This window comes from Prorops nasuta, unplaced genomic scaffold (genome assembly GCF_024137725.1).
Source record: "Prorops nasuta isolate Cenicafe-Biocafe unplaced genomic scaffold, Cenicafe_Pnas_1.2 PNAS00015, whole genome shotgun sequence".
Lineage (NCBI taxonomy): Eukaryota > Metazoa > Arthropoda > Insecta > Hymenoptera > Bethylidae > Prorops > Prorops nasuta.
This window is the reverse complement of record NW_027116812.1, coordinates 4,442,408-4,467,681: the sequence shown is the minus strand read 5'-3', so window position 1 is coordinate 4,467,681 and position 25,274 is coordinate 4,442,408. Positions and strand designations below refer to the sequence as shown.

Genomic DNA, 25,274 nt, shown 5'->3' with positions numbered 1-25,274 from the left:
TCCTCTTTAATTATAACTTTATTGACACATTTCTGCGCAATATCATATATTAATGTATTACCTTCAACAATCCTCAGACTTAAGCTTGTAATAATAAATATGACAACGGACACTTGGAAATCTTGGATTTTTATTCGATCGAAACCTCGTACAAAAAGATTTTCCTTCAGATTCTTGTCAACGGAAAGTCATTTTATTATCTTTGCTTAACAAACTTAAAATAGATTTTACCACTCGTTAAACTTATCATTTTTTTTTCACGATCCTTCATCGTATTCTTCAATTGAGAGGTTATTAATGAGCGATTCGGTGGACGAATTGATTATTAAGTTTTTCTCGTACAAAGCTCCTTCCGATACTGACATGTAGGAACACTCATCTTTCTTTAATGTCGAGAATCTTTGATCATTAACGTTTTGTTTGGATTCGGGAAATACGCTGTGATCACGATCATTATCAGCAATATCAGTTTTAATTACCTTAACCAATCCCTTCTCTTTACCCTGCTGTACATTTCTTACTATATTGCTACTGTTTGTTCTAGTGGCAGAGCTGCCATCAGTTTTGCCTTCGCTAAATATATTATTCGATAAGGTATTTTCATTCTCCGTCAGTTCCTTTAGTCCCTGCAGTATCTTTGCTGCTTGGTTTAAACGCATAAAGGACGAAGTTTGGTCCTTTTTTTCGGATACTGAATATTCGCTACTCGTACTAAGTTCCCGTGTTTTTAATATCCTGGATAATTCTCCTGACGATATCGAGCCAGGGCTCGTCGTTTCTTCTAACATTTTTTCAACTTCACTGTCAAAACTTTTTTATTTTAAATGCAGCGAGATCAACGACGATAACACATTTGCATCCGAATCGGTTTTGTTTTTATTTTTTGATAGTATATATCATTTTAATTATATTAATCTTACAAAAATTTCTTTAACAGTCACATTTTGTTATGTTATTTTTTGTTTTCCACATTTCGCTACCAACCTCGCATTTCGCAATACATGCAAGTTCACGCGAAGCTTTTTATTACAATCGTTCGCACAGCGGTGATGCCAGAATTGGCACTTTTGCAGCTTATAAGCCGAGTGGAAGGGGACATATACACGTTCCACATGTACCAAACGCATAATATACAGAGGGTACGTGAGCATGTGATAGTTGCAAAAGCGCCAATTCTGGCATTACTGTCGCAGTGTTCAGTCTCTTTTTTATAAATTTATTACATCTGGCATTTAAAAAATAAATGAAAATTGTAACAATTTTATAGTGTATGTCAATTATTTATACATTTTTAATTGTTATTTAAGGAGAAGCAAAGTCAGTGCATTACTGCAAAACAAATTTGAAAATCGTAATGAAAAAACTCTTCTAATATAATGCAAGATAATTTATCATGAAGCACATAAATAGTTCAAAAAAATGTACATATTAACAGTTTAAAACGTTTAAATTATATATAAAACTTTCCATAATAGATATACATATTTATACATGATAGCCATGGAAGATACAATTTACCAAGAAGACATTTGGTCTCTCTCTCTCTCTCTCTCTCTATCATTAGGTCAAATCGTAACAAGTCCAAGACAGACACAGTCATCACATCGTTCGAAACCTAGTCGATAAAAATGGTAACAGAGCCGACTGGGCGTCCCAATAAATTTAAACCTTAAAACTACACAATATGTAAATTTATTGAAATTTTTAGTTTAAATATATTGACGGAATTTTTAAGCCTTTTATGAAAGAAGGAAGTACCTATCCATTTATATTACTGCATAATTGTGATTATTATATTTGCACTTATAAAATAAAATCGTTAAGGATCTTAAATTTGAATCGCTTTAAAAAATTGAACACTTAGGCATAATATATATGATATATTTTACTCATACGAATGTATAAATATCATGCTTAAATTTTGTATAATTTCAATATAAATCATGCATCAGGCGTCTCACGAAATAGTTGGATATACATATATTAGAAGTTAATGACGCATAAAATTTTAGAAGAATTAACGATAAATATAACCTTTGCCAATTGTCGAGTTAAATTAAATTTTTCTATTTACCTGCCATTATATCAAATGTGTGTTCATGTATCTTATATGTAATAATTTGTTAATATGTGCATGTAAGTTTCAGTAAATAAATGGTTTATTTATTTACTACTGAAACTTGAAGAGATAAATCATTTATCTTGTATAATTGTAAAATTAATATCAAAAGTTACAATTATATTAATTTAAGAAATATTTTATCAAATTTGATATGGTTTAGTATATTATTTCTATAATTATGATTTATGGCCGATTAAAAGATTATTGCAGCTATAACGAGAGACCAAAAAACTATTTGATTCGAATATAACAAATGCTGTAGATAATGATTAGCATCAAAACGTATATATCGTTCAGTAATATTATAACGGTCGCTGGAAACAAATATGCGATTAAAAAGATCAAGCTGTCTGTAGATAAATAAATTAAATAATAAAGAATATAATCAAACAGTCAACAATATTATTCTAACTAATACTTCTAATCAGTACGTATACGGATATCCGGTTTTTCTCAGTCGGTTGATTCGTTGTGTTTGTACAGAATATTATTTACTTCCAGCGACCATACAGCATTCTTAAAATTTAGATGACTTAAAATTTATTATTTAATACTTTAAGTTTAAGTACAAGATGCTTAATGTAATATCAATAAACACAGAGTCTTCAAATTTAATTGTCAAGTAGATAGACATATTTGAAGTTATTATGTAAGCTTTGCGTAACAAATTATACACCTTTGAATAATTGTTACTTCATATACTGATTTGTAACAATTAATAAATTGTATCGCTTTGTCGGTAAAACAGTTGCGAAGAGAAAGATGCAGTAGCATAAACGAGACCTTTGGGAAGAGGCAGTTTTATGCGCCCCCAAACGAACAAGCAACTCTGAACTATTTTACCGACTGTAATAGTCAAAGATGCATAATTGTATTCTAATCGACATCTCCTACTGAACGTTTTTCAATTGAAATAATTTTATATAAAAATCAGATACTAACGTAGTTATATGTACAGATACAATAAAAGCATCGTTAATATGAAACTCTGGAGATAAATCGATAAAAAATAATTTATCTTTCCACAAGAGAATTATCTTCTCATTGCTTAAAATCACATTATTAGACTAGCCGTTATTATATTGTATTTAAATATAAGCATCATGTCGGACTTTTGATTAACTTCTATACGCTGTACACCTTGTATTATTTCAAGCTCCTTATTGTTAATGCGTATAATATAGCTAATGGAAATACCAACAGTATTTAACTGATTTTCTCTGGGGTATCTGAAGATAATCTATCAAAGTCTTTATACTCTACAAAGTTCTATCGATTTTCTTCATTGTACTGAGCAATTCACTACGAGAAAGTACACGAGATAACCGACATTACTTTCATGTGTATTTTCATACGTCCTATGCTTAATAACAATCGTACCGCAAAACGTACATCAAAGTTGAACTGTAATCATCACTCCTCAACGCGACCCTTAAAATTTTATTTTTAGAAAAATCTTTCTTAGCACCTAATTAACTCATCGATTTTATCTTGTTGAGAAAGAGTTAGTACGGTTTCTAATCGACCCCGTTTAAGCGCATCAAAATTAATTATCGAATGAACACAAATTAAATGTATTATAATAACATTAGCTCATTCAATATAATTCACCTTACCATATCTAGTTTTCTATCCGGATCTATGTTTAATAAGCAAAAAAGTTTTAATATATTTAAGAAGGACTAGTCATCAGCGTCCATAATGGACTCCTTTACTTCGGACTCGTCGACGTAATGAATTTTGGAATTTTTCTCCTCTGTTGATTTTACACACTGAAATTTAAATTTGATTAATAAATTCAGTTTTTCAAGAAATCTCTTCCTTGTCAATAAATATTTAGCAAGGAGCACATACATCCTCAATTTTTATTCTAGGTGCTGATATTTGTTCAGGAAAATGCCATGGCTTATGGTTTGGATTATTTAGTAATTTCCAGGTAGGATATCCAACTGAGGCTTTATGTAACTTTTTGACTAACTGCAATTAAACAGTAAATGATTCAGGGATCAGTTAGTTTGCAGAAGAATAACTGCATTACATAAGAGAAAATAAAAATCTTACCTTTGGAGCAAATATCTGTGTTACTTTATTAACTAACCAAACAGGTAATTTTCCATGAGGATCTGTATGTGAGACATATCCAAGTTCCGATCCATCACCGTTGCGCGAAGGCCTAACTATATATCCTGAAAAAGAGCAAGATTATGTAAAAGTAGGAAAAGCAAGAAATATATTATTTTTCATTTGTAAAATCACCTGTGAGGTAAGAGGTTGCACGTACAAAGTGCTTTTTAGGAGGAAAATCTTTATGAAAGACAGAATGATTTATAATGAGCTGCTCTATTCCAGTGTCAAGCCATGAACGCTGTAGTATAAAATCTCTGTTTTTCAGTGGGGATGGACAAGCCACTGAAACAGAGAATTACCATTAATAAATTCAATAGTGTAATAAAAATTCATCTGCTTTATCTTTGAAATACTGACTAGAATAGTAACCAATATCGTTATTTGGATTAAAAAATCCTATGTCTTTTGATTCGATCATATGAGTGTCCCATACTTTTCTATACTCTGGATCGTGCAGAACATCATACAAAGTTTCTGGTAGAACATCAGGAAAGCGTGTTCTTATCTAAGTAAGTAAATAAATAAATGCGTATACACATAAATTTGAAACAAATATTATTTTAGTCCTTGTGCATATATGTGTCTTACTTTTACCATCCTAAAATGAATACCCGGAACGGATTTAGTCCATACTGATAAATCAGGCTTATTATAATCTAGCCTCCAATCATTATTATCATCATATAAGTGTTTTAATTTTTCAAAATCTCTGTCTTCAGCAATCTTAACTATGCCGATGTCCATATTAATGAATATTGTCTGGAAGATCGAAACTAAAATGAAAACTAAACAGAAATAATTACTATTGTCAAAATAATTAATTTAATACCTTGAGTTTCCTAAAAAGGGCTTCTAAAATACCTTTATATAAAATCTATAGTGAAGATGATTTGATGTTTAAAGTATGCAGAAAGGATTCAAGTAGATCTCCTCCAAATACTTTTAACTGCTTTTTGTCCAGTAAGTCTAATCATTCCCTTCTCAGATTGTTTGCAAATTACTTGTTCTCACTGCAAATAATAGAATAATTAGCACTGAATGGTTCAAATATTAGGTTACATAAAAGTAATGGTAAGCATATAATATTTAAGAGAAAAAAAGAAAATCTGAACTTAAAGTTGCAATGACAATTTGGGCAATATTGTAGTGAAAAAGATCAAATGTGTAAAAGATAATGAAGAAAAATAAAGACAACTTCTTGAATTAACCTTTATTTGTGCTTATCTGAGTGAAGAATAGAAAACAAGACGAGAATGATAAGTTTTTCATGTGCGACAGTGCGATATATAATATACGACAGATTTCTTTGGTTAGACGATTCTAATCTATCACATCGTATAATCAATTTGAAGAAAACTGTCGACGATGAGTGTTGATAGGCTTGGACGTGTTGGTGGAAATACTAGAATTTTCACCGATAAAACCAACGAACCTGTCGCACCGGTACGGTGCAGCTTCGACAGGTTAGTTGGCCAATTTTTCTCGTGGAGAGTTTATCTTTTGTGAACAACATTGAGTACATCGATGGTAGAAATTTAGAAAGCTCATAAACACGGTTAGACTCCAAAATACTTCAAAATGAAAGTGTTTATCAAAAACGGTAATAATGCGGTTTGTGCCTCTCTGTCTTTTATCAATACATACTATTTCTAAGCACGTATATGCGCCAGGCGCCTATATTTCATTATACTGTACATATATATAAATATCATTTATCGACTTTTGACAGATGGAAATTTTTTCCAAATGGGAACTTTAGGGGGACCAGTGGAAAAGTGGAACCAGTTCAATCCGTTTGTATTCCTTGTAAAAGTAGGTACTTAGGTATACATAAGTAAAAGCTCTTTAAATTGACAATTACAGACTAGTATAGGTTTAGCCACACACACACACACATGAACGTCACTATCATTGAGCGGTCTTTAATTCGGTTATCAGCACAATTGCGTGAATTGTCAGGTAAGTGGCATGCCACCACACCATTGGCCGCATCACGCAAGCCGAGCACCAGAGTGAGACTGTGAGACTATTGGCGGATTTAAATGTAGTAGACGAAGGAGTAAACCAATAGCATATATAAAAATATTTCCTGTTCTTTTCTTCATCGAATAACATTGAATAGTATTGGTATATAAATTTATATGTATATGTGTATACTCGATTTGTGCAGTAGTACGATATATTGGAAACAGAAAACTATCGTTTAAAGTGTGGATAGAATCAGATGGGTGGTCTGAATGCACTGTGGAAGTGTAGATTCTCTAGTATTTATAAAACAAATATTATTTCATTAGAAATAAACATTTAGTTTAATTCTACCGCTACTTTATATTGAGTGAATCGAGACTATTGGAGAATTTAATCAAAATAGACCAATAGTAATGCTAGCAGGTTTGTCTATCCCCCGTAAAGTCGTTGATTTAAAATATTTCTGCTGGGGGGATAACATTAACACGTGTGATTTGCTACGAAACGTCATTCTCAGCTGTAAAGAACGTATGTCGCGTCAATTTTAATATGTCTCGAAGCCGAAAAATGTGTGAGACACAAATAGCTTTGATTATATCAAAAGCGTCAGAAATCGTCTTTCTTATCACTAATATATATATTAGCATGTATAGCGTTTGTCGGTTGCATCAGCGTGACCAAAGTGTAAATGACTCGTCACGCTTAAAATGAGATAGATTTTATTTGCCATTTACTCGTGAAGGTTGCTTGTGTCTTGATGTGATAACCCATATAGTATATCAGAATTGAAGAGTGGAATTTCCAAACGTTATATGCCTTTTGCTACATTTTTTAAAAAATCAATAAAACTGTTTTGAATTAAATCATAACGCTGTATATTAGAAATGCCAGAAACAACCTTTAAATAAGTTCAAATATGTTTAGCCCTTAGAATGTTATGGCAGCTCTTGGCCGTGATACTTTAAATCTTTATTTAAGAAAAACTTACAATTTTGAGAAAGTTTACACTTACAGTATTTGGAATTCTATTATTTTAATACTCTGTACATCCTATATGGCCAAACTGATATTTACCATCCTAAATGCTGCATTTCATTAACATATAGATTTTTTTTTTGTTTTTTCAGGAATTAAACTATTTGGCCTGTCATTGTCGCATTAAGGATTTCTATTAATATATTCAAGATGATACCCAAGGATAAAATAAACACTGGTGATTCTCTTTTAGATGCAAAAATTTCTGAATATTTGCAATGGAGCAAGGTATAAATCTTTATGACTTAACTTTTATATTTCCAAATTAAATTTCATAAATAAAAGCTCATTGTTTTTGTTGTTTTAGGATGAAAAAGGAGAGAAAGAAATATTGACTCTTCTTCAAGAGAATAATGTAGCAGCTTTATCCAAATTGTTTCTTAATAGATTAGCATTTGGAACAGCAGGTCTCAGAGGCCGTATGGGTCCAGGATACAGTCAACTGAACGATTTAGTTATTATACAAACTGGTCAGGGATTAGTAAAATATTTACTGAAGGCAGTGCCTGACGCAGCTGATAAAGGTGTAATTATAGGATATGATGGACGTTATAATAGTAAAAGGTATTTTCAATTATGTTGCACATAAAGCTAAATATTTTTATTTTATTTAATTTATTTTTTTTTTATTTTCTAGGTTTGCCAAGTTAACTGCAGCCATTTTTATTGCTAACAATGTCAAAGTTTATTTATTCTCTGATATTTGCCCAACCCCATTCATTCCTTATGGAGTATCAAAATATCAGTGTGCAGCTGGTATCATGGTTACTGCATCTCACAATCCAAAAGAAGATAATGGATATAAAGTTTACTGGGATAATAGTGCACAGATTATACCCCCACATGACAAAGAAATTCAAAAAAGTATTTTAGAGAGTCTTAAGCCATATGAGAGTTCTTGGAATACAAACAAAGTTTTTGACAGTCCTCTGTACAAAGATCCTCTTAATTATATAATGAAATTATATTTAAGTGATTTAAAAGAAAGTGTTGTATATCCTGAAGTGAATAAGAAAACTCAGTTAAAATTTACTTATACCGCTATGCATGGTGTGGGATATAAATATATGACAGCTGCATTTGAAATTGCAAACTTTGAGGTATTATTGCATTTCTGATTTATTTAATATTAAAATTAAATTACAAGATTGTTTATCAAGAATTTCATGCGATTTTAATTATTTAATATTGATAGCCATTTATAACAGTGGAAGAACAGAAGCTGCCTGATCCAGAATTTTCCACTGTTAAATTTCCAAATCCAGAAGAAGGAAAAAGTGCTCTAGATTTAAGCATAAAAACAGCAGATGAAAATAAATCTACTATTATTCTAGCCAATGATCCAGATGCAGATCGCTTAGCATGTGCTACAAAAAACAAAATGTATTAAAACTTGCTACCTTCTTGTCAGATTGTATAAACGTGAAGGTAACATAATTTTAAACTCTATTTTTATAGGGGGAATTGGCATATTTTTTCTGGTAATGAATTAGGTGCACTGTTGGGATGGTGGATGCTTCATTTATATCGAGTTAAAAATCCTGATGCTAATATCGCCAATGCTTATATGCTTTCATCGACAGTATCGAGTAAGGTCTTATCCTCATTGGCTAAAAAGGAAGGCTTTAATTTTGAGGCATGTACATTTTAAGGCTTTATAATATAATTAATTTAACATTTAACCAATAACGAAATGTTTTTAACTTTAAAAGGAAACTTTAACTGGTTTTAAATGGATGGGTAATAAATCTAATGAATTGATAAAAGCGGGAAAAGACGTTTTATTTGCTTTTGAAGAGGCTATTGGTTTTATGTGCGGCTCCACTGTTCTTGACAAGGATGGCATAAGCGCTGGCGTTCAAGTTGCATCAATGGCGGCATATTTAGAAACAATGGGTTTAACGCTTGATGATAAATTGGAAGAGCTATACGCAGAGTATGCAGTTTTTATTAAATCTACTCTAAAAAAGAGTAGTTCTCGTCGGTTTTTTTATATACTCGCCGTCGAGATGCTACCATTTCTATTGATTCTTTTTATTTTGTCAGATTGATTTTTTAGTAGAAAAATCCTTCAGGTTAATCCTTTTCTAATCTTATTTAGGTATGGCCAGCATATCAGTGATAACTCATACTGGATCTGTTATGAACAAAAGACAATTAAGGCTATCTTCGAAAGATTGCGAAACTATTCCGGTAAAGAAAATACGGTAAGCAATTTTATTTATAACTTTTAAACACTTAAGGTAAACAAAGTTATTAAATTTAGTAAAACTTTATCTTAAGGATAGAAAGTCATGAAATTTATAGAATTTATCAAGCATAAAAAATATTAGTATATAGCAAGCATACTTTGATACTTTTTTTGTTGGAAAGGTGATAGAGTAGATAAATATCTCTATATGTATAAGAAGCATGACTTATATCATTGTATACAGGGTGTTCCATTTTAAATGACGACTTCAATTATTTATTGAAAATAAGGTTTTATGAAATAGTAATTTAAATACAATTTTTGCTTTGAAGAGGGTAAAATTCTTCCATTGGTTTTACTATGAAAAGTCATTTGAAAGATGTAAGAAAATCCATTGATGTTTTTAAATGAAAACTATTTTTAATTGCAATTCTTGTAACTTATTTTAAGAGTTTTTCAAAATACTTTATAAATTTATCATTTCAATCAAGCGTTCACGAGATATTTAAAATTTATATTAGAGATATATGAACGAATATACTTGAAACTGCCTAGTAGTGGCGCACCATTTCGTTTCAGCCAAACACTCTAAAATATATCATTTCCAATTGAAATATTTATTAAATGGTTGGATGAAATTATAAATTAATATAATGTTGTAGAAAGCCCTTGAGACAAACTACAAAAATATACAATAAAAAATAGAAGGATCTCAGTTAGAAAGTTTTAGGTGACCTTTATGTAACCTCTAAATAATTCTTCAAGATAAGATCAATGGACGAGTCTTATTTCTCCCTTTATTAAGCCAAACAGTATTTAAAATCCGCCATACTGTATATATTATTATTAAATACACCTATTAAACTTTGCCCTCGCAACGAATCAGCTCAATGTTAGTTCCAACGAGTAAAATGAACGAAAAAGATTAAAAAAAAAAAAATTAATTATTATTTTACAAATTACTATATAGTATATTACAAACGATTGTTTTTTTTATGCTTGTGTAAAATTTAAATATAAGAGAGCAAGGATAGTATAAGTGATTCATTTGAATGAGAATGAAATAGTTACCAATGCACATGCAAACCAAATTTAGATTTCAAGCAAAACCATTACAAAGACGTGAGTTTTTAAAGTTCGTCGTTTTAAAGATCGGAAATACGTAATAAATATTCTTTCTGCTACCTGATACACGCATGTTTATAATGTAGTATCCATTTATTGCCTCGTCATTCGGTCATAACGCTACGGTCAACAGAAAAAGTAATGTTTCTGCCTTTTATAATAGTCATTGAGTATTGGATACTTACAAGGTCAACAAGTGCATAGTATACTAGTCTACGAGAAAGCATCAAGTTTCCCACACTCGTATCGCTAGTTATCAGCGATTATTCGAAGCGTTCACTTTTAACATTTCACATTGTGACTGAATGACAATTTATCTTTTTATATTCTTATATCTGGCAAATGTTTGATGCAACAACGTTAAACGACATTTTACCTAAAGGCTAGAATACTCCTCGACCAATAATTACAACAGTTCAAGAACAATATTAGTAGGAGATAAACGATATTTTTTGTGCTAAATTTAATAGATCTGGAAACTAAATTTCATATTACTAAAAGATTTTTTAAAAGTAGGTAGTGCCTGTTGTGACATTTAAAATTGAAAGTTTTGGTAATTATTATTATATTATGGATATGTTGGTCGCATCTTTGACACTTGTGCCTTCTTTTCTTCTGGCGGTTTTGGCTATTCCTACTGCTCAATCGCTTTATTATCTCACGCCTTTTTTTGAAGAGGCAACCGTAATTGATAGTCCGTAAGTCAAAATATTCTCATCCATTGAAAAATGTTATAAACCATTAATCAAAAATAGTTAAGCAGACTATGTATGGGAAAATTGTTTACATTTCATTATTTAACTGGTATTTATTTAACTAATGTATTTTTCAGTACCCCGTCAGCATTCTTGGAGGGAAATATACTATAATTGGAATTCGGGATTTAACCACCGGATACGATAATTCAAAACCAGGAAATAAGGCAACATTACCTGTATCCAATTCCAGTCAAATGATTACGTTTACTTTCAAAAATGGCTTGGTTACTACATTAAGAACGAGTGGAACAGAACCGAAAATCAAATATTACAGCGAATTGTGCGCACCACCGGAAGAACAGTAAGATACGATCAGTTTTTTATTTGGAAGACAGAATATTAAATTATAATGATTCATTCTGTTCTTAGAAATTTAGAGCTGTTAAAAGATAAGCTTTCCGAAATGATAGCAGCCATCGTCGATGAATTTCTTCAGCCGGAAACCAATTCTCTTATAGCGCGCAGTGAATAATTAATAATTTGTATATTATTAAAAATAAGGAAATGATCTGATAAGAAAATAAGAGAATACTACTTAAATATAAAGAGAAATTTCATTTTCACAATAATCTTCATGATAAGAGTATGTTCAAAATAATTTCCATATAAAATTAAGCATTACTTTTTAAATTGTACTTCTAAATATTTTGTACGAAGTTATGCTAAAATAAATACAAAAAGAATCATGAATGAGTATTGTCGTTTAAAAAGGAAATTAAATTTTTTAACCAAGTTTTAAAAAGATTCATTTTTTCGACAATATTATTATCATTATCGGATATGAGAGGCGGTTGACCACAAACAGTATTGCCATAAAGAAACCAAAATGATTCTTCATATAAATAAATTACAGCGGTCACATCATCAGTGTTTACTGTTTCACACAAAGAAAGTCTTGCGTGAGCTTTGGATAGTGTTGTGCTAAATTTAGTTTCAATAAAATTCATACAAAACGTTAATATTTAATGTAATGAATATTAAATGTATGATAAATATATACTCTTACAGCATATTTATTGTATGAGCTGGAAAGTAATTTCCTCGTAATTGGCGTGACGCTAGGCAATATTTTTTTATCAGTTGGGCGGCATCTTCTGTTAAGATTGCATTTACGTTATTAGCTATCTTTAAAAACTGCAATTATAATTATAAAATTATGACAATTTTTTAATGTGGTACAATTATTATCTTATCTAAGAGTATTATCAAACCTCATCCAACTCATTCATAGATAACATCGGAGGATTATCGGCCTCGTTCAAATAAGCACTAACAAGCAGCTTATAACATTTTTGCTCAATTGATCCCAATGATTTCGCTAAATATGGTATACCAAAAATACTATTTTTAAAAACATATTTCAATTAGGATTATACAGAATAGATTATTTTGACAAGTAATTGTAATAAAAAATTACTCCAAAACTGTTTGATGTTCAGAAAATCGAGAACGATAATCATCGCAGCATAAATAGGCCCAAACAGATGCTTTTAATTTAATTGCTTCTGACATTTTTGTAGATTCTGAAATTCCAAAATGCCTGGAGTACGAAGTAATTTTGTTGCTATCTAAAACTGTTTTTTATACATTTAATTAGTTTCCTGCTTTCGAAGTTGTTTGATTATTAATCTTTACTTGATAACACTTCTTTCTTTTGTTGAGGTTTTAAATCCTGCCAATTGCCAACAAGACAAACCCCTGAGCTGCACATTGATAGGGATCCAGCATTTAGCCAAATTTGACCATTCGTGTCATTTCGAGTGATAATATTATTCACGGGAAAAGTAATGTCTGCTTTTCTAACTGCAAGCTCAGACATATTGCGTAAAAGGTAATCCGAAGCTCGGCTATCTGATCCAATGCATAAAACTGGCAATGTAATATTGTCCATCTGAATAAATTAAATGTTGATTCTTTCAAAAATTGATATCTGTATTAAATTAAGTTCACATATAACAATAAGTATTTTGAAAGTTATACCACTTTAGTCAAATTTAATAGCAATGCAATTTTTAAAGATACATAGCCATCGTATTCGGACTGATGATACAAGAAGAATGCCAAATGCCTCACGAACATCCATGGATTGTTTGAATAAGTGTTTCTATTGATAACAGACTTTTGTTTAATAAATATGAGATAGTGTTAACAACCAAGGAATAAGAGCAACTCTCACTGGCAAGAATATTGTATCGCCCGTATTTTTGTTAATAATGAATTTGATGGAAAAGTTCTTATTATTGGACTCTGTTTTTTTAATCCTAATACTTTAAAGTGCTGACATTTACGGTATCCCCATAAATTGTAAGTGTCTCCAAGCTCCAATTCAGATGCCAATCGTTCTGTGTAAAATAATCCAGCTTTAGACATAAAATTTTTAAACACTAATACAGCAAAATAATTGGTGAAGCAAGGTTTCTTTATACCCTGTATAGAGCATTTTAGAACGTCGTAAGATCCACGAATAGCTTTTGTTGCTGATGCCTCTATAAAGGTGGCAAATATATTTTTTATTTGTGCCCTGCGTTTTGGATTTTCAATGTTTACTCTGTGGCAACTGGGACAAATCTGATGTTCGCCATAGTGTATATCGCGTTCAGAAAAATATTTTCCACGGTACCAAGTACATTTCAAATCAGGACAGTGGTACATGACGTAGCTGCTGTTTTTAGAAATGCATAAATTAATTTAAGTTTTATCCATATCCAATTAAGAATAAAAATGATAAGCTGAATATATTTTATATCATAGAGTATATTATATTAATAAGGAGCGCTAATACATGTACACTATAAGAATATCCATAATAGCTGCATAAAATATAGAACACTCTTCTTAAATACATGCACAGGACCTCCAAATATTTTTTAGGCATTCTCAAGATGTTTTAAGTATTTTTATGATGTTAGGATTATAATACACAGTTCTTACACCACAGGGCTTGTAGTGACTGTAAAGGTACCTTTGCGTCGAATCGGTTAAACCCGTGAGAATAAAATTGCTCAAATACAAAAACGATGCTATCATTGCTGCCTCGCATTTTTCCTCTATTATGGAAATACGATGCTCCGTTGTGGTTACCATCAATTTGCATTTAACGCAAGAAAACTCGAGTAATGCATCATCCACTAGCAGCTGAAGGGTATTTAAAGTACGCGCAGGATTTACCATAAAGTTCTTGTACAACTCATCTGGAATGATAACATAATAAGCGAGAATTGCAAATGAACCAAATTTGTAAATAAAATATAATTTACTCTCCCTTACTGTATTGATCAAATAAATGCATTAAATCAATGTTTAGATTAAATGTAAACAATGAAAATGCAGTATTTATGCAGTTCAGATCTGAATAAAAAGTACCAGCGGTGTTTCTTACATTCTCCAAAATTCCCATAAGCGTGAGATATTTAAGTGCATCGCGTTTTAAGTCAAAATTGCTTTCCTTATTCATATTGTTATTGTTTAACAATAACTTCTTGTCTTCGTATAATTATTGACAATATGTAAAAGTATTTAACTTGTACGTATAGAAATAATGACTATTATTAATAGTTATTCAATAGAATCACCATACAACGTATACATAGAAATCCTTAAGTTGACTTGAGTGGTAAGAATTCAAATTTAAATTACGAAAAAACTAATACTTGCCCCCTTTGGCCCGTACAATTTACGATTCAAGTGACCTTATAATTATAGTGATTAGTTCAATGTTACCTTATTTGATCTATTATTAATATATTCAATCATAAATTATTTACGTGTACGCGAAATCTTAAGTTTAAATTTGACTATTTATTGTTCTTTCCTGATTCTAGTAGTCGAAGCTTTTAGGCGGCAAAAATAGAAATATTCAAGTATGAATATGAAAAATGTCTAGAAAATCACTATCAATAGTATAATCTATTGAAGGAAAGAAAAAAGAGATTAAAAAGTTTAATTTTTTTAATTGTACAAAAAAAATATTTTATAAAAAAAAATAATATATAAATCATTTATGTCTTTTTGTTTTGTTTTTTTTTGTATCAACAAAAGTAATACACTGAAATCACAAAATGGTTAAATCATTTAATTGAAATTATGCTTTATATTACAGAGCTATGTAAAAACTTACCTGATCATCTAAAAACTTGATTAGGTCATGTCGTTTACACTTTAGACCTTCTGCTTTTAAAGCATTAAATAACCATGATAAATTTATTGGATTAAATCGCAAAATGTTATTATGCAAGTCCTCATTCTCTCTTAAAAACTGAAAAAATTTCTCTTTGACTATCATCCTATCAGTTATACTACTATCAGCTTCGTTATCGTTCGATGCCGTCCTCATTTTCCTTTTATTTAACGATTTCTTCTCGTTGCTGTAATATTTGAACATTATTATCTAACAAATGTTGCGTAACTAAACTTGCAGTTGAATAAGACCTTTAAAAAAATAAAACTACTTACGTTTTTGTTAATGATTTCTTAGTTGCACTCCGGCAATTAGCTTTTTGTGTGCTCTTAGTGTTTAATAGATATAGTTTTTCTTCAGTTTCAGTATTAAATGCATAATTAGCAAAAGGATACAATTCTTCAAATATATACGTTAAAAGCTTAACAGCTCTGGGACGTGTATGCGCTTTTAATCCATATTTTTTCATCTCTTTCTGTAAAATTCATTGCACACATAATAAAAATCTGTATGTTATAAAAATCTATGTAGACTTGTTAATATATAAAATAATGACTCACTTGAAGATCTGGTGTTGACATTAAATTGTAATCAACGGTAATAGTATCGTTTTGATGAATCATATATTTCGAGTAAGCTATATCATTCAAAGATTTTTGTTCATCGAATGAACTATCATTATCAGAATCAGTTTCTTCTGTTTCTTTATTATTAATTTTATTTGTAAAAAAATTTCCTTCAGATTTAGACTTTCTACCTAAATGTCTGGTAGAATAAGATTTGGTAGACCTATCTACAATTTTACGTGAACATTTACTTATATCCTGTGTACAGTTAAAAGCATCCCTATGAAGTAATGTGGATCTACGTTTCTCAGAAGTTTTCAAATCACCTAGACTTATTGACTTATCTAATGTTTTCATTTTACCCTTTTTATGCTTGCTCACATTTTCCAGAAATACTTCAGTTTCTATAATTTTATCAAAATCATAATCCTCTAAGAGTAATTCTGGACTAGAAGGTATGAAAATAGGACCTAAATCTAACTGTTTATCGTCACATGAAATATTTGGAGTAGACACATTATTAGAGTTATTAACTTCTTGCGATGCACGATTTTCCGGATTCATTGAAATCTCATTTAACTCTCTTAAAAAATTAGTAGAATTAATTTTATCAACTACTTGCCCTTCCTCAGCTTCTGAAATATTCTCGGGTAAATTAAGTGTCGAGGCTTCGGATAAATCTGAATCTGAATTTGATGAGCTACAACTTACAATGACCTCATGATATTTTAAACAACCAGCGGATTGAGGCTCTTCTGAATTAGAATGATAAGTTTCTGGTTCACCAATTATACGTCTTCTTTTAGACGTCAAACGAGTGCTCTGACTCTCTTCGTCTTCTGAATTATCTGAATCTACATTTATCAATTCAGCCCCTGTAAAAGGTGACACTGATCGCGATCCTCTAGTATACGTAACATTATTAAGAGGATAACCATTGGTACTTGGTCTTACACCTAGCATACTTAAGGCACTTCGCTTCTTTACAAACTTTTCTGATTTATTATCTTGAGAGCTACTACCGCTACTCATATCAAATAGCTCACTGCGTTTTTTAAATGGATTTCTTCTCTTCTTCTTAGTACTTGAATTTGGCTTATAACACCGGTACAATCTTTCGTAAGCTTCTTCGTCATCGGAATCTGCATTACACCTTTGGATCAATTGTATATACTCACTGGTATTCAAATATTTTTCATCGTTATTAACTATTTTAGTTTTCAATGGTGAAGTGATTTTAATGCTTTCCAATATATTCTCTGTATCTTTAGAAGACGTTGTTGTTTCGATAGAATGTGAAGATAATCTAGTTTCTTTAATTGCAGTAGATTTTTCAAATTTAAATGAAAAACGGGAAGGATTTTCATTGTTTTTTGCTTCTTCTTCTATTAAGTTTGCTAGTTCTATAAGCTTACTGTTATCCTCTGACATACAAGCAGATATCCTATTCTTGTTTTCTTCAAGTATACTCATAGAATCATCAAAAAGATCAGGAGATATACTTATATGTTCTGATAATGCATCATTTTGATCATCTTTTACCCTTACAGATAAATTATTCTTATCGTTTTTAATATCGAATTCAACAATCGTATTTCCGGATGATGTTTCTACAAATACCTCAGAAACTTCATTTTCTAGAGTTCCTGTGATTTTATTGCATACACTGGTATTAGGAGATGCTTCTACTTTATCTGGTATATTTGGACAATTATTCTCCCAGTTTTTGATATCTGAGTTTGAATTCAAATTGTTTGAAGATTCTTTTACAAGTGCTTTGCGTTCTTCATTTTTTAAAACTTTTTGCTCACTGTTACATAGATTGATCTCAGGAGATTTAAGGTTATTATTTGCCTTAATATTCAAGAATTCTTTATTTGCACAATCATCTTTTAAATCTGTATGGATAGTCTTATCTCTTTTTAGATATTCAAACAATTCTTTCACCTTATATTTCCTTGCTAATAATCTGATTTCAGATAATAAATTCGTATTATTTACAATAATATTATAATCTTCTATGATACCACAATACAGAAATTCCAAGAAATATAGTACAGAATCATATGTAAAATTAATCCAGCAAAGCTGTTCTTTAACTGTACTAAAATTTGGATTTTTATTTTCTTTTGTATCCAGTAAAATATTTTGGCAACGCACAAAAAATATTAATTTATGTGCCCAAATGTGTTTCCCATCTTTTACAAATATTATTATATCACTAATACTGCTCTTATTTAAAATATTCTTCCAATCACGTGTTAAGCTATTTACAAATTGAGTATTACTGGAATTAGCAGTATCAATATTTAAATTTTCTTCTTCACTTTCAAAGTCTGTAGATAATTCCATTTTTAATCTATCTTTAAGATGATAATCTTTATTATTGTCATCCTGCAAAAATATACAACTTGAATGGAAAAGCAGCAATTGATATTACAGTAATTTATTCCTTTAAAACATGAGAATTTTGGTTTGATTAGTAAAATACATACAAAATTGATATCACCAAGCTCATCTTTTACAGGTATTATAAAAGCTGCCAGATCAGATACATAAAAGTCTTCATAGCAAGACTCTAACTTTGCATTATTCCATAATCTCTTTTCCTGGAAGAGAAATAAGTTATCAAAATTATAAATATTATTTCTATTAAAACAAACTAATTACTTATAATAATAAAATAACTTTTAAATTTGAGAGTAAAACAATCTTACTTTTTGCTGATAGCTTTTCAATAAGTGACTCTTCAATACCAAATTTTGTACCATCAATTCATTTTTAATTGTTCCACAATTTTGAGTAAAATCATCATTATCTATTAAAACTTCTGATATTTTTTCAGTCAAAAGGCGGTTTCTTTCTTCATTGGATGTAGTTTGTAATTTTGTAGGTTCAAGTAATTTTTCTAAACAAAAGAGATTTCTGAATTGTAGATATATATTTTATTATGTATATTTATGTAAAATAAAAGTTCTTATGTACTTTTTCTTCCTCTTAGAGTTGGAGCTTGTGGTTTAATATTTTTTGAGGTTTTAAAACCAAAATTTTGTAATGTAACACCTCCCTCATTTGTATCTAATAAAATAGAGTTTTCTTCAACGCCTAAAAGCTGTAATTGCTGAAACTCATCTGATTCTTCTGTTTCATACAATGATTTAGAAAGTGCAAGGCCTAACTTATAATTAAAATCTTCGTTGCTGTCCTATATAAAAATCAAACAAAATTTTTTTAATCAAATAACTTCTTGTCAGGAATACATTACAAATATTTGACATACCAAATCCTTTAATTTCGTTTTTTTTTTTTTTTCTTGCAAAGGTGGCACAGCAGGTAAGCCTAAAGCCTCCCTTTCTGCAATTTGTTTTTCTTGCAATTCTATAGCATTTAATACTTGGGCAGTCGTAATTTTAAGACTTGCTGCACAACTTTTAATGTGTATTGTATGACTAGACTCATCTTTTATTGTTTTAAAACAAAGAGGGCACACATAAGCTTTAATTTTTTTGTTACTATCCTCTGAAATATTTTCAGTTTTAGGCTTGAAGAAAGATGACTTAATTGCTGGTTGTGTTAACTCATTGCAGCGTTGATTTCCTCTAGTACTCTTAGTTGTATGATTTTTATTTATTATTGGTTTTGTTTTCTTATTTGACGGCTTTTTAATCAAAGTAGTTTTGCGTTCTGTGACATGTAGAAGAGATTGTACTTTTTTTGGTGATTTAAAATCATGTAAGCTGTCGTCCATTGATAATTTCAATTTGTGCTACTTTTAATTCCATTTAAATAATCAGTTTTAATTTTTACACCAGTTAAAAAATCGATTTTATTTAAAAGCTCATAAGCCTTTTTAAGGTTACCTTAAACTTTTAAAGGAAATAGAGCCAATAGAAGTTAAGATTTAAGATAATTTAAGATAGGCATATCATACATACATATGTATGTAACGAGCGAGTCAAGCGACTACAAGCGGCAAAAATGACAAATAGGAGCAACTCGACCGACAGTCGACACACTATTGAAGGGCGGCGTGTGTTATAGGCCGGTATTCATAGTCGTTACTTATATTTAAGACCAACTTAAGCATAGGTTATCTTTTTCTATTACTGTTAGGTGAAAAAGGACAATCGATACTTTAAGTCAGACTTAAATATAAGTAACGACTTATGAATACCGGCCATGGTGAAGGCTATAAAGGGCAAGGTTGCCAAGTCCGCCATCTTGAATAGTACTACGCTCTATAGTAAGTGAATTTTGATATAAGGAATGCAGACTGCACAAAGTGTACTGCCAGCGGAAATACGTCAGTAGCCATCTTAAATGCAGAACGTAATATATCAAAAATTATATATATTATATTCACAGCCTGTCACCGTGAACGGCGTGAACGAAGACAAATGTTAGTATACGGAAAAATAAAGTGTAATAAAGAAATATTTGATCTATCTGACAGCTGATGTACTTATGGTATAAGTGAATAAATAAAATAAAAATGCTTTTCCTAAATTGATTTTTAATTTTGATAAAATGGTCAAATGTAGCCATTAATAAATTAGATTTGGTAATAAATACAAAAAATGCGTTTTATTATAACAAATGAGTTGAGGTAAAATAAACTCAATGTTTTTATATTAATCTGTTAATAAATGCATTTTTTTATTTATTATGGAGTCCAATAAATTAATGGTTATTAAAAAAAAAATTCCTTGTAATGAAAAAAGAAATGAAAAAATTTTAATCTTCACCAAGACTCGAACACGAGCCCACCGCATGATAAACGGCAACCTTACCGCCTGCGCTACAGCGCTCACTTGATGTACCAAGAGCAAAACAGGCTTTTAAAGACTGACTACAATTCTTTCACTAACTCGTCATAAACGATTAAGAATTAGCTGTAATAATAAATACATTTATCTACATAGCATTATTGTACTAAATTTATTGTTTTTAATTTGAAGCATACATTTTGCATGAAGATATGATAATTTAAAACCATTCAGTACTCTATATACAAAACTATTCATATGCTCAACTATCATAAATTAATTAAGTAATATTATAATATTTGTTATATGTAGTCGAATAACTATGATAAACCAGCATATGAATAGTTTTGTATTTAAAGTATTGCATGAACATCCTTAAAGTATCGTATCTTCATGTAAAATGTATGCTTCAAATTAAAAACATAATAAATTTAGTGCAATAATGCTGTGGAGATAAATGTATTTATTATTGCAGCTAATTCTTGATCGTTTATGACGAGTTAGTGAAAGAATTGTAGTCAGTCTTTAAAAGGCTGTTTTGCTCTTGGTACATCAAGTGAGCGCTGTAGCGCAGGTGGTAAGGTTGTCGTTTGTCATGTGGTGGGCTCGTGTTCGAGTCTTGGTGAAGTTTAAAATTTTTTCATTTTTTTTTTCATTACAAGGAATTTTTTTTTTAATAACCATTAATTTATTGGACTCAATAATAAATAAAAAAATGCATTTGTTAACAGATTAATATAAAAACATTGAGTTTATTTTACCTCAACTCATTTGTTATAATAAAACGCATTTTCTGTATTTATTACCAAATCTAATTAATTAATGGCTACATTTGACCATTTTATCAATATTACAAATCAATTTAGGAAAAGCATTTTTATTTGCTTTGAGTTTTTAGGTAAACGCAGCACCACTTCACACGGATAACACGTAAAAATGTCACGGTTAGCGGTAGTCGCTCTTCTTCTAAAGCCAATGTTGCCTGAAGTCCAAATCACACCTATGCTCTCCAGGCATAGTTGTGTTTGTACCGCTTCCCTTTAAATTTTCTATACTCCTGCTGGCTAGCGCTTATCTTCATTTTTGTTGCTAAAAGCTTGATTCTGGCATCACTGCCGTGTGGAACTATTAGTTTGCTAATAAAAGCAGAGGCTTAATTTTAAGAGATTGCAACATATAGTAATTAATATAGATACAATTGTAAAAAGAAAACAAAAATTTTATTTTACATATATTAACTTTAAATAAAATCCCACAAAGTACTGTAAAATATCTAACATGTTATATTATATATCTAATCTGTCAGCTTCTTTATTTTAATATTCATCTCAATTATCACAGTTTGATCCTCAGCGATGACACAGTAACCACATTATGGTGAACCTATTCTTTTTTTTTAATGTTCGATCCACATAGCTTCATCCTCAGCAGTGATACAGTAAACACACGTACATTACTATAATTTAATCTGAAACAAAATCCCACAAAGTACTATAAAACATCTTACATTTTATATTATATATCTATTCTGTCATTTTCTTTATTTATTATTGTATTTACCCAAAATGCTGACTCATTTATTTTAATGTCTGTCTCAATTAACACAGTTTGATCCTCATCAGCGATGACACAGAAACAACATTATGGTGAATCTATTCCTTTTGTTTTAATGTTCAATCCACATAGCTCCATTCTCAGCATTGACATAGTAAACACTTTACAATAATTTAATCTGAAACAAAATCCCAAAAAGTACTATATAAAATCTTACATTTGAAATTACAAATGTAATCTGTCAGCTTCTTTATTTGTATCGTATTTACCCAATGTGTTGACTTGTTTATTTTAATATTCATCTCAATTAACACAGTTTGATCCTCAGCGATGACACAGTAACCATAATATGGTGAATCTATTCCTTTCATTTTAATGTTCAATCCACATAGCTCCATCCTCAGTAGTGACATAGTAAACACATTACTATAATTTAATCTGAAATAAAATCCCAGAAAAAACTATAAAATATCTTACATTTTATATTATATATCTAATTTGTCAGCTTCTTTATTTATTATTGTATTTACCCAGTTTTTTCACTCGTTTATTTTATTATCCGTCTCAATTAACATAGTTTGAATCTCAACGATGACACAATAACCACATTATGTTTAGTCTATTCCTTTATTTTAATTTTGAAAATCTGCATAGCTCCATCCTCAGCACAGTGACATAGTAAACACATTACTATAATTTAATCTGAAATAAAATCCCACAAAGTACCACAAAATATTTATATCTTACATTTTATATTATAAAATTTATTGTTATACTTATCTAAAATGTTCAGTCCTTTATATACTTTTAAAAATTATTTTTATGTACATTTTACAAATTTCGTCACTTTATTTATTCACTTATACCATCAGTACATCAGCTGTCAGTAAGATTAAAACTGTCACTTTATTTCTTTATATTACTTTATAACTTGTGGTATGTATATACTAACATTTGTCTTGGCTCACGGACCATGCATTATGTATTTTGAAATTAGTAATTAGAAATATCTATATTGCGGTCCCTCTACAGTCTCTACCCTCTGACGTATTTCCGCCGACCAGTAGTATCAGCAGCGACTATAGCGTAGTACCCAAAATAGTACTACGCTATAGGATATGTCGCTTTTGGGTACTACGGTAGTACCGAAAGTACTACACTTGGCAACCTTGATAAAGGGGTAATCGTAGTTCCGGTAATGCAATGGGTTCAAAACATTTGGAAATCTGGAATCTGCACTTTGCAGAATTTGCTACATGTTGTATATACATATACATACATATGTTGTATGTTGTATGGTAATCGCCAGGTATGGCTTTTCCCTTCATTTTTCGATGCTTTTAGGAATCGCTTTGAAACGACCAGCGCTTTTGCTTCGCACGCTTAACTCATACTCGCCTGCTTCGTATGTAGTACATACATATGTAAGTTCGTGCGGTCGTGTGCCTTGTGCGAGCCACGAGGTATTTCACACACACATGCAATCATAAGGAACAGAAGAGTACCTTTTACTTTTAACTAGCAGTTCGTTTTTGGACTTCTACTTACAATTTATTATTTTTTTAAAAAGCTTCCGCATGCAAAGATGCAAAGGATAAAACTACGTGCATTTGGGGCTGCCAAAGTACTAAAGCGGATGAATGGCAGTAAATATATACATGGCATGTTAATCATAATTGTGGAGAGCTCTTTAACAGTATTCCTACCAAACGTGTAAAAAGGCACCTTTTAAAAATTTAGACTGGAAATTATTTTTTAGGTTTAATAATTTTTTATGAATTAATGTTTTAACTTTTCACATTATGGTTATTTACTCTACTTGAATGATTCATTCTTTCCAACTATTACTATAAAAGCATTATGACGTCGTAGATCAATAATTTTTGGAAACGGTATTTTTTTTTAATTAAGCCATTAGAAAATGTAGTAAAAATTTTCTTCACAGAACAGTCATTTGTGAATGTTAACTAATTGAAGTAAATAAATTTGAACGCACATTGATGTATTGTCTTAACCCCAATTTAACCCTGATTTCTACTATGTCATACAGCACCAATAGACCCAAGTAAACCAATAAAATTCGTTGGAACTCTTACCGATAAATTTCGGTATCTTTCGGCCGAAGTTATAGATTTTAATAAAATTTTAGACATTTAAGTATAATCTAAACTGCAATTTTAATGATAGTTCTTCAGAAGCTGCCCGTAAAACAAAGTAATGTCATTTTAAAGTTCATGCTTAGTCAATAAATTATGAAGAAATACATTCTAGCGGCCAGGAGAATTTGGAACTAATGTTAAAGTTATAAAAACGTCTGGCATCATTAATGTGTCAAATTCACATGAAATTTATATCTTATTTTCTAAATATTTTTTCTTAAAGATTTTAAGTAGGGTTTCAACAGCTCTTTCAAAATTAACAGATAACAATTAATTTGGGACTATAGACAGATTACTAAATTAATTATATAAATCAAATTAAATTTATTATTTAAACCCTTATTAATTTCGTAATCCTAATGGATTTTTTTCTTTATATGAGCTATATTTAAAATAGTTGTTAAAATCTAAAAATCCTGTATTTAGAAAGTGGAACACCAATTTCATGTGAATTTGATGTGCTTATAATGTCAATCATCATCACATAACTGTTATATATATTAGACCCATATTAGATCGTCATTAAACATATCTTTCTTTATCATTTATTAATAAACGTACTTAATAAGTTTTAAAGTAACATTACATTATGCTGTATATATATATATATATATATATATATATACACGCACATATACGTTTTTAATATTTATCCTTTTGCTCACGGACAAGTCAGCTATTCAGTCACTTCACGATAAATAGCAACTGATAGCCGTCTCTCGAGTG

General features: G+C 30.2%; 4 protein-coding genes across 16 annotated transcripts; 1 reads left to right on the top strand and 3 right to left on the bottom strand.

Moving 5' to 3' along the window:
- Positions 1-157: 157 nt before the first annotated feature.
- Positions 158-6,209, bottom strand: LOC136778945 (START domain-containing protein 10-like). Of its 9 annotated transcripts, none has more exons than XM_066736158.1 (8): positions 6,111-6,209; positions 5,079-5,259; positions 4,838-5,008; positions 4,607-4,754; positions 4,379-4,531; positions 4,184-4,308; positions 3,977-4,099; positions 158-3,894 (listed from the first exon to the last, which is right to left on the bottom strand). In XM_066736158.1, the coding sequence occupies exons 3-8, from the start codon at positions 4,991-4,993 to the stop codon at positions 3,805-3,807; spliced, it is 795 nt and encodes a 264-aa protein (XP_066592255.1). In that variant the 5' UTR covers positions 4,994-5,008; positions 5,079-5,259; positions 6,111-6,209; the 3' UTR covers positions 158-3,804. The 9 variants fall into 9 exon arrangements, with proteins under 9 accessions (XP_066592255.1, XP_066592258.1, XP_066592257.1 ...); XM_066736161.1 differs by having other exon boundaries at positions 6,145-6,163; XM_066736160.1 differs by having other exon boundaries at positions 6,115-6,133.
- Pgm2a (phosphoglucomutase 2) lies at positions 5,721-12,020 on the top strand. 5 transcript variants are annotated; one of them, XM_066736144.1, is made up of 11 exons: positions 5,721-5,849; positions 5,979-6,061; positions 7,345-7,480; positions 7,560-7,816; positions 7,890-8,352; positions 8,448-8,635; positions 8,711-8,888; positions 8,965-9,188; positions 9,354-9,459; positions 11,401-11,627; positions 11,696-12,020. In XM_066736144.1, exons 3-11 carry the CDS (start codon positions 7,403-7,405, stop codon positions 11,796-11,798), a joined length of 1,824 nt encoding a protein of 607 aa, XP_066592241.1. In that variant the 5' UTR covers positions 5,721-5,849; positions 5,979-6,061; positions 7,345-7,402; the 3' UTR covers positions 11,799-12,020. The 5 variants fall into 5 exon arrangements, with proteins under 5 accessions (XP_066592241.1, XP_066592242.1, XP_066592240.1 ...); XM_066736145.1 differs by lacking the exons at positions 5,721-5,849; positions 5,979-6,061 and adding an exon at positions 6,244-6,376; XM_066736143.1 differs by lacking the exons at positions 5,721-5,849; positions 5,979-6,061 and adding an exon at positions 6,428-6,640.
- Positions 12,008-14,782, bottom strand: LOC136778942 (minichromosome maintenance domain-containing protein 2-like). The gene is made up of 10 exons (XM_066736142.1): positions 14,594-14,782; positions 14,289-14,517; positions 13,753-13,988; positions 13,503-13,668; positions 13,307-13,430; positions 12,962-13,217; positions 12,744-12,900; positions 12,538-12,667; positions 12,333-12,460; positions 12,008-12,247 (listed from the first exon to the last, which is right to left on the bottom strand). Exons 1-10 carry the CDS (start codon positions 14,778-14,780, stop codon positions 12,010-12,012), a joined length of 1,851 nt encoding a protein of 616 aa, XP_066592239.1. The 5' UTR covers positions 14,781-14,782; the 3' UTR covers positions 12,008-12,009.
- Positions 14,783-14,807: 25 nt separating this feature from the next.
- On the bottom strand, positions 14,808-20,483 carry LOC136778938 (putative leucine-rich repeat-containing protein DDB_G0290503). The gene is made up of 8 exons (XM_066736135.1): positions 19,350-20,483; positions 19,055-19,274; positions 18,787-18,977; positions 18,565-18,678; positions 16,064-18,463; positions 15,779-15,978; positions 15,444-15,690; positions 14,808-15,371 (listed from the first exon to the last, which is right to left on the bottom strand). Exons 1-8 carry the CDS (start codon positions 19,815-19,817, stop codon positions 15,321-15,323), a joined length of 3,891 nt encoding a protein of 1,296 aa, XP_066592232.1. The 5' UTR covers positions 19,818-20,483; the 3' UTR covers positions 14,808-15,320.
- Positions 20,484-25,274: the final 4,791 nt, after the last annotated feature.

What these genes read in the sequence shown, in the direction of transcription:
- LOC136778945 (XM_066736158.1), bottom strand. Translation starts at nt 4,993, where the DNA reads ATGGACATCGGCATAGTTAAGATTGCTGAAGACAGAGATTTTGAAAAA. An exon ending in CGATATTGGTTACTATTCTA is followed by an intron (nt 4,532 to 4,606) that starts GTCAGTATTTCA and finishes TCTCTGTTTCAG; the next exon opens with TGGCTTGTCCATCCCCACTG. An exon ending in CACAGATATTTGCTCCAAAG is followed by an intron (nt 4,100 to 4,183) that starts GTAAGATTTTTA and finishes GTTTAATTGCAG; the next exon opens with TTAGTCAAAAAGTTACATAA.
- Pgm2a (XM_066736144.1), top strand. Translation starts at nt 7,403, where the DNA reads ATGATACCCAAGGATAAAATAAACACTGGTGATTCTCTTTTAGATGCA. An exon ending in TTGAAATTGCAAACTTTGAG is followed by an intron (nt 8,353 to 8,447) that starts GTATTATTGCAT and finishes TAATATTGATAG; the next exon opens with CCATTTATAACAGTGGAAGA. An exon ending in AGGAAGGCTTTAATTTTGAG is followed by an intron (nt 8,889 to 8,964) that starts GCATGTACATTT and finishes TAACTTTAAAAG; the next exon opens with GAAACTTTAACTGGTTTTAA.
- LOC136778942 (XM_066736142.1), bottom strand. Translation starts at nt 14,780, where the DNA reads ATGAATAAGGAAAGCAATTTTGACTTAAAACGCGATGCACTTAAATAT. An exon ending in GCATTTATTTGATCAATACA is followed by an intron (nt 14,518 to 14,593) that starts GTAAGGGAGAGT and finishes TTATCATTCCAG; the next exon opens with ATGAGTTGTACAAGAACTTT. An exon ending in CTATGAATGAGTTGGATGAG is followed by an intron (nt 12,461 to 12,537) that starts GTTTGATAATAC and finishes TTATAATTGCAG; the next exon opens with TTTTTAAAGATAGCTAATAA.
- LOC136778938 (XM_066736135.1), bottom strand. Translation starts at nt 19,817, where the DNA reads ATGGACGACAGCTTACATGATTTTAAATCACCAAAAAAAGTACAATCT. An exon ending in AAACGAAATTAAAGGATTTG is followed by an intron (nt 19,275 to 19,349) that starts GTATGTCAAATA and finishes ATTTTTATATAG; the next exon opens with GACAGCAACGAAGATTTTAA. An exon ending in AGCTTGGTGATATCAATTTT is followed by an intron (nt 18,464 to 18,564) that starts GTATGTATTTTA and finishes ATATTTTTGCAG; the next exon opens with GATGACAATAATAAAGATTA.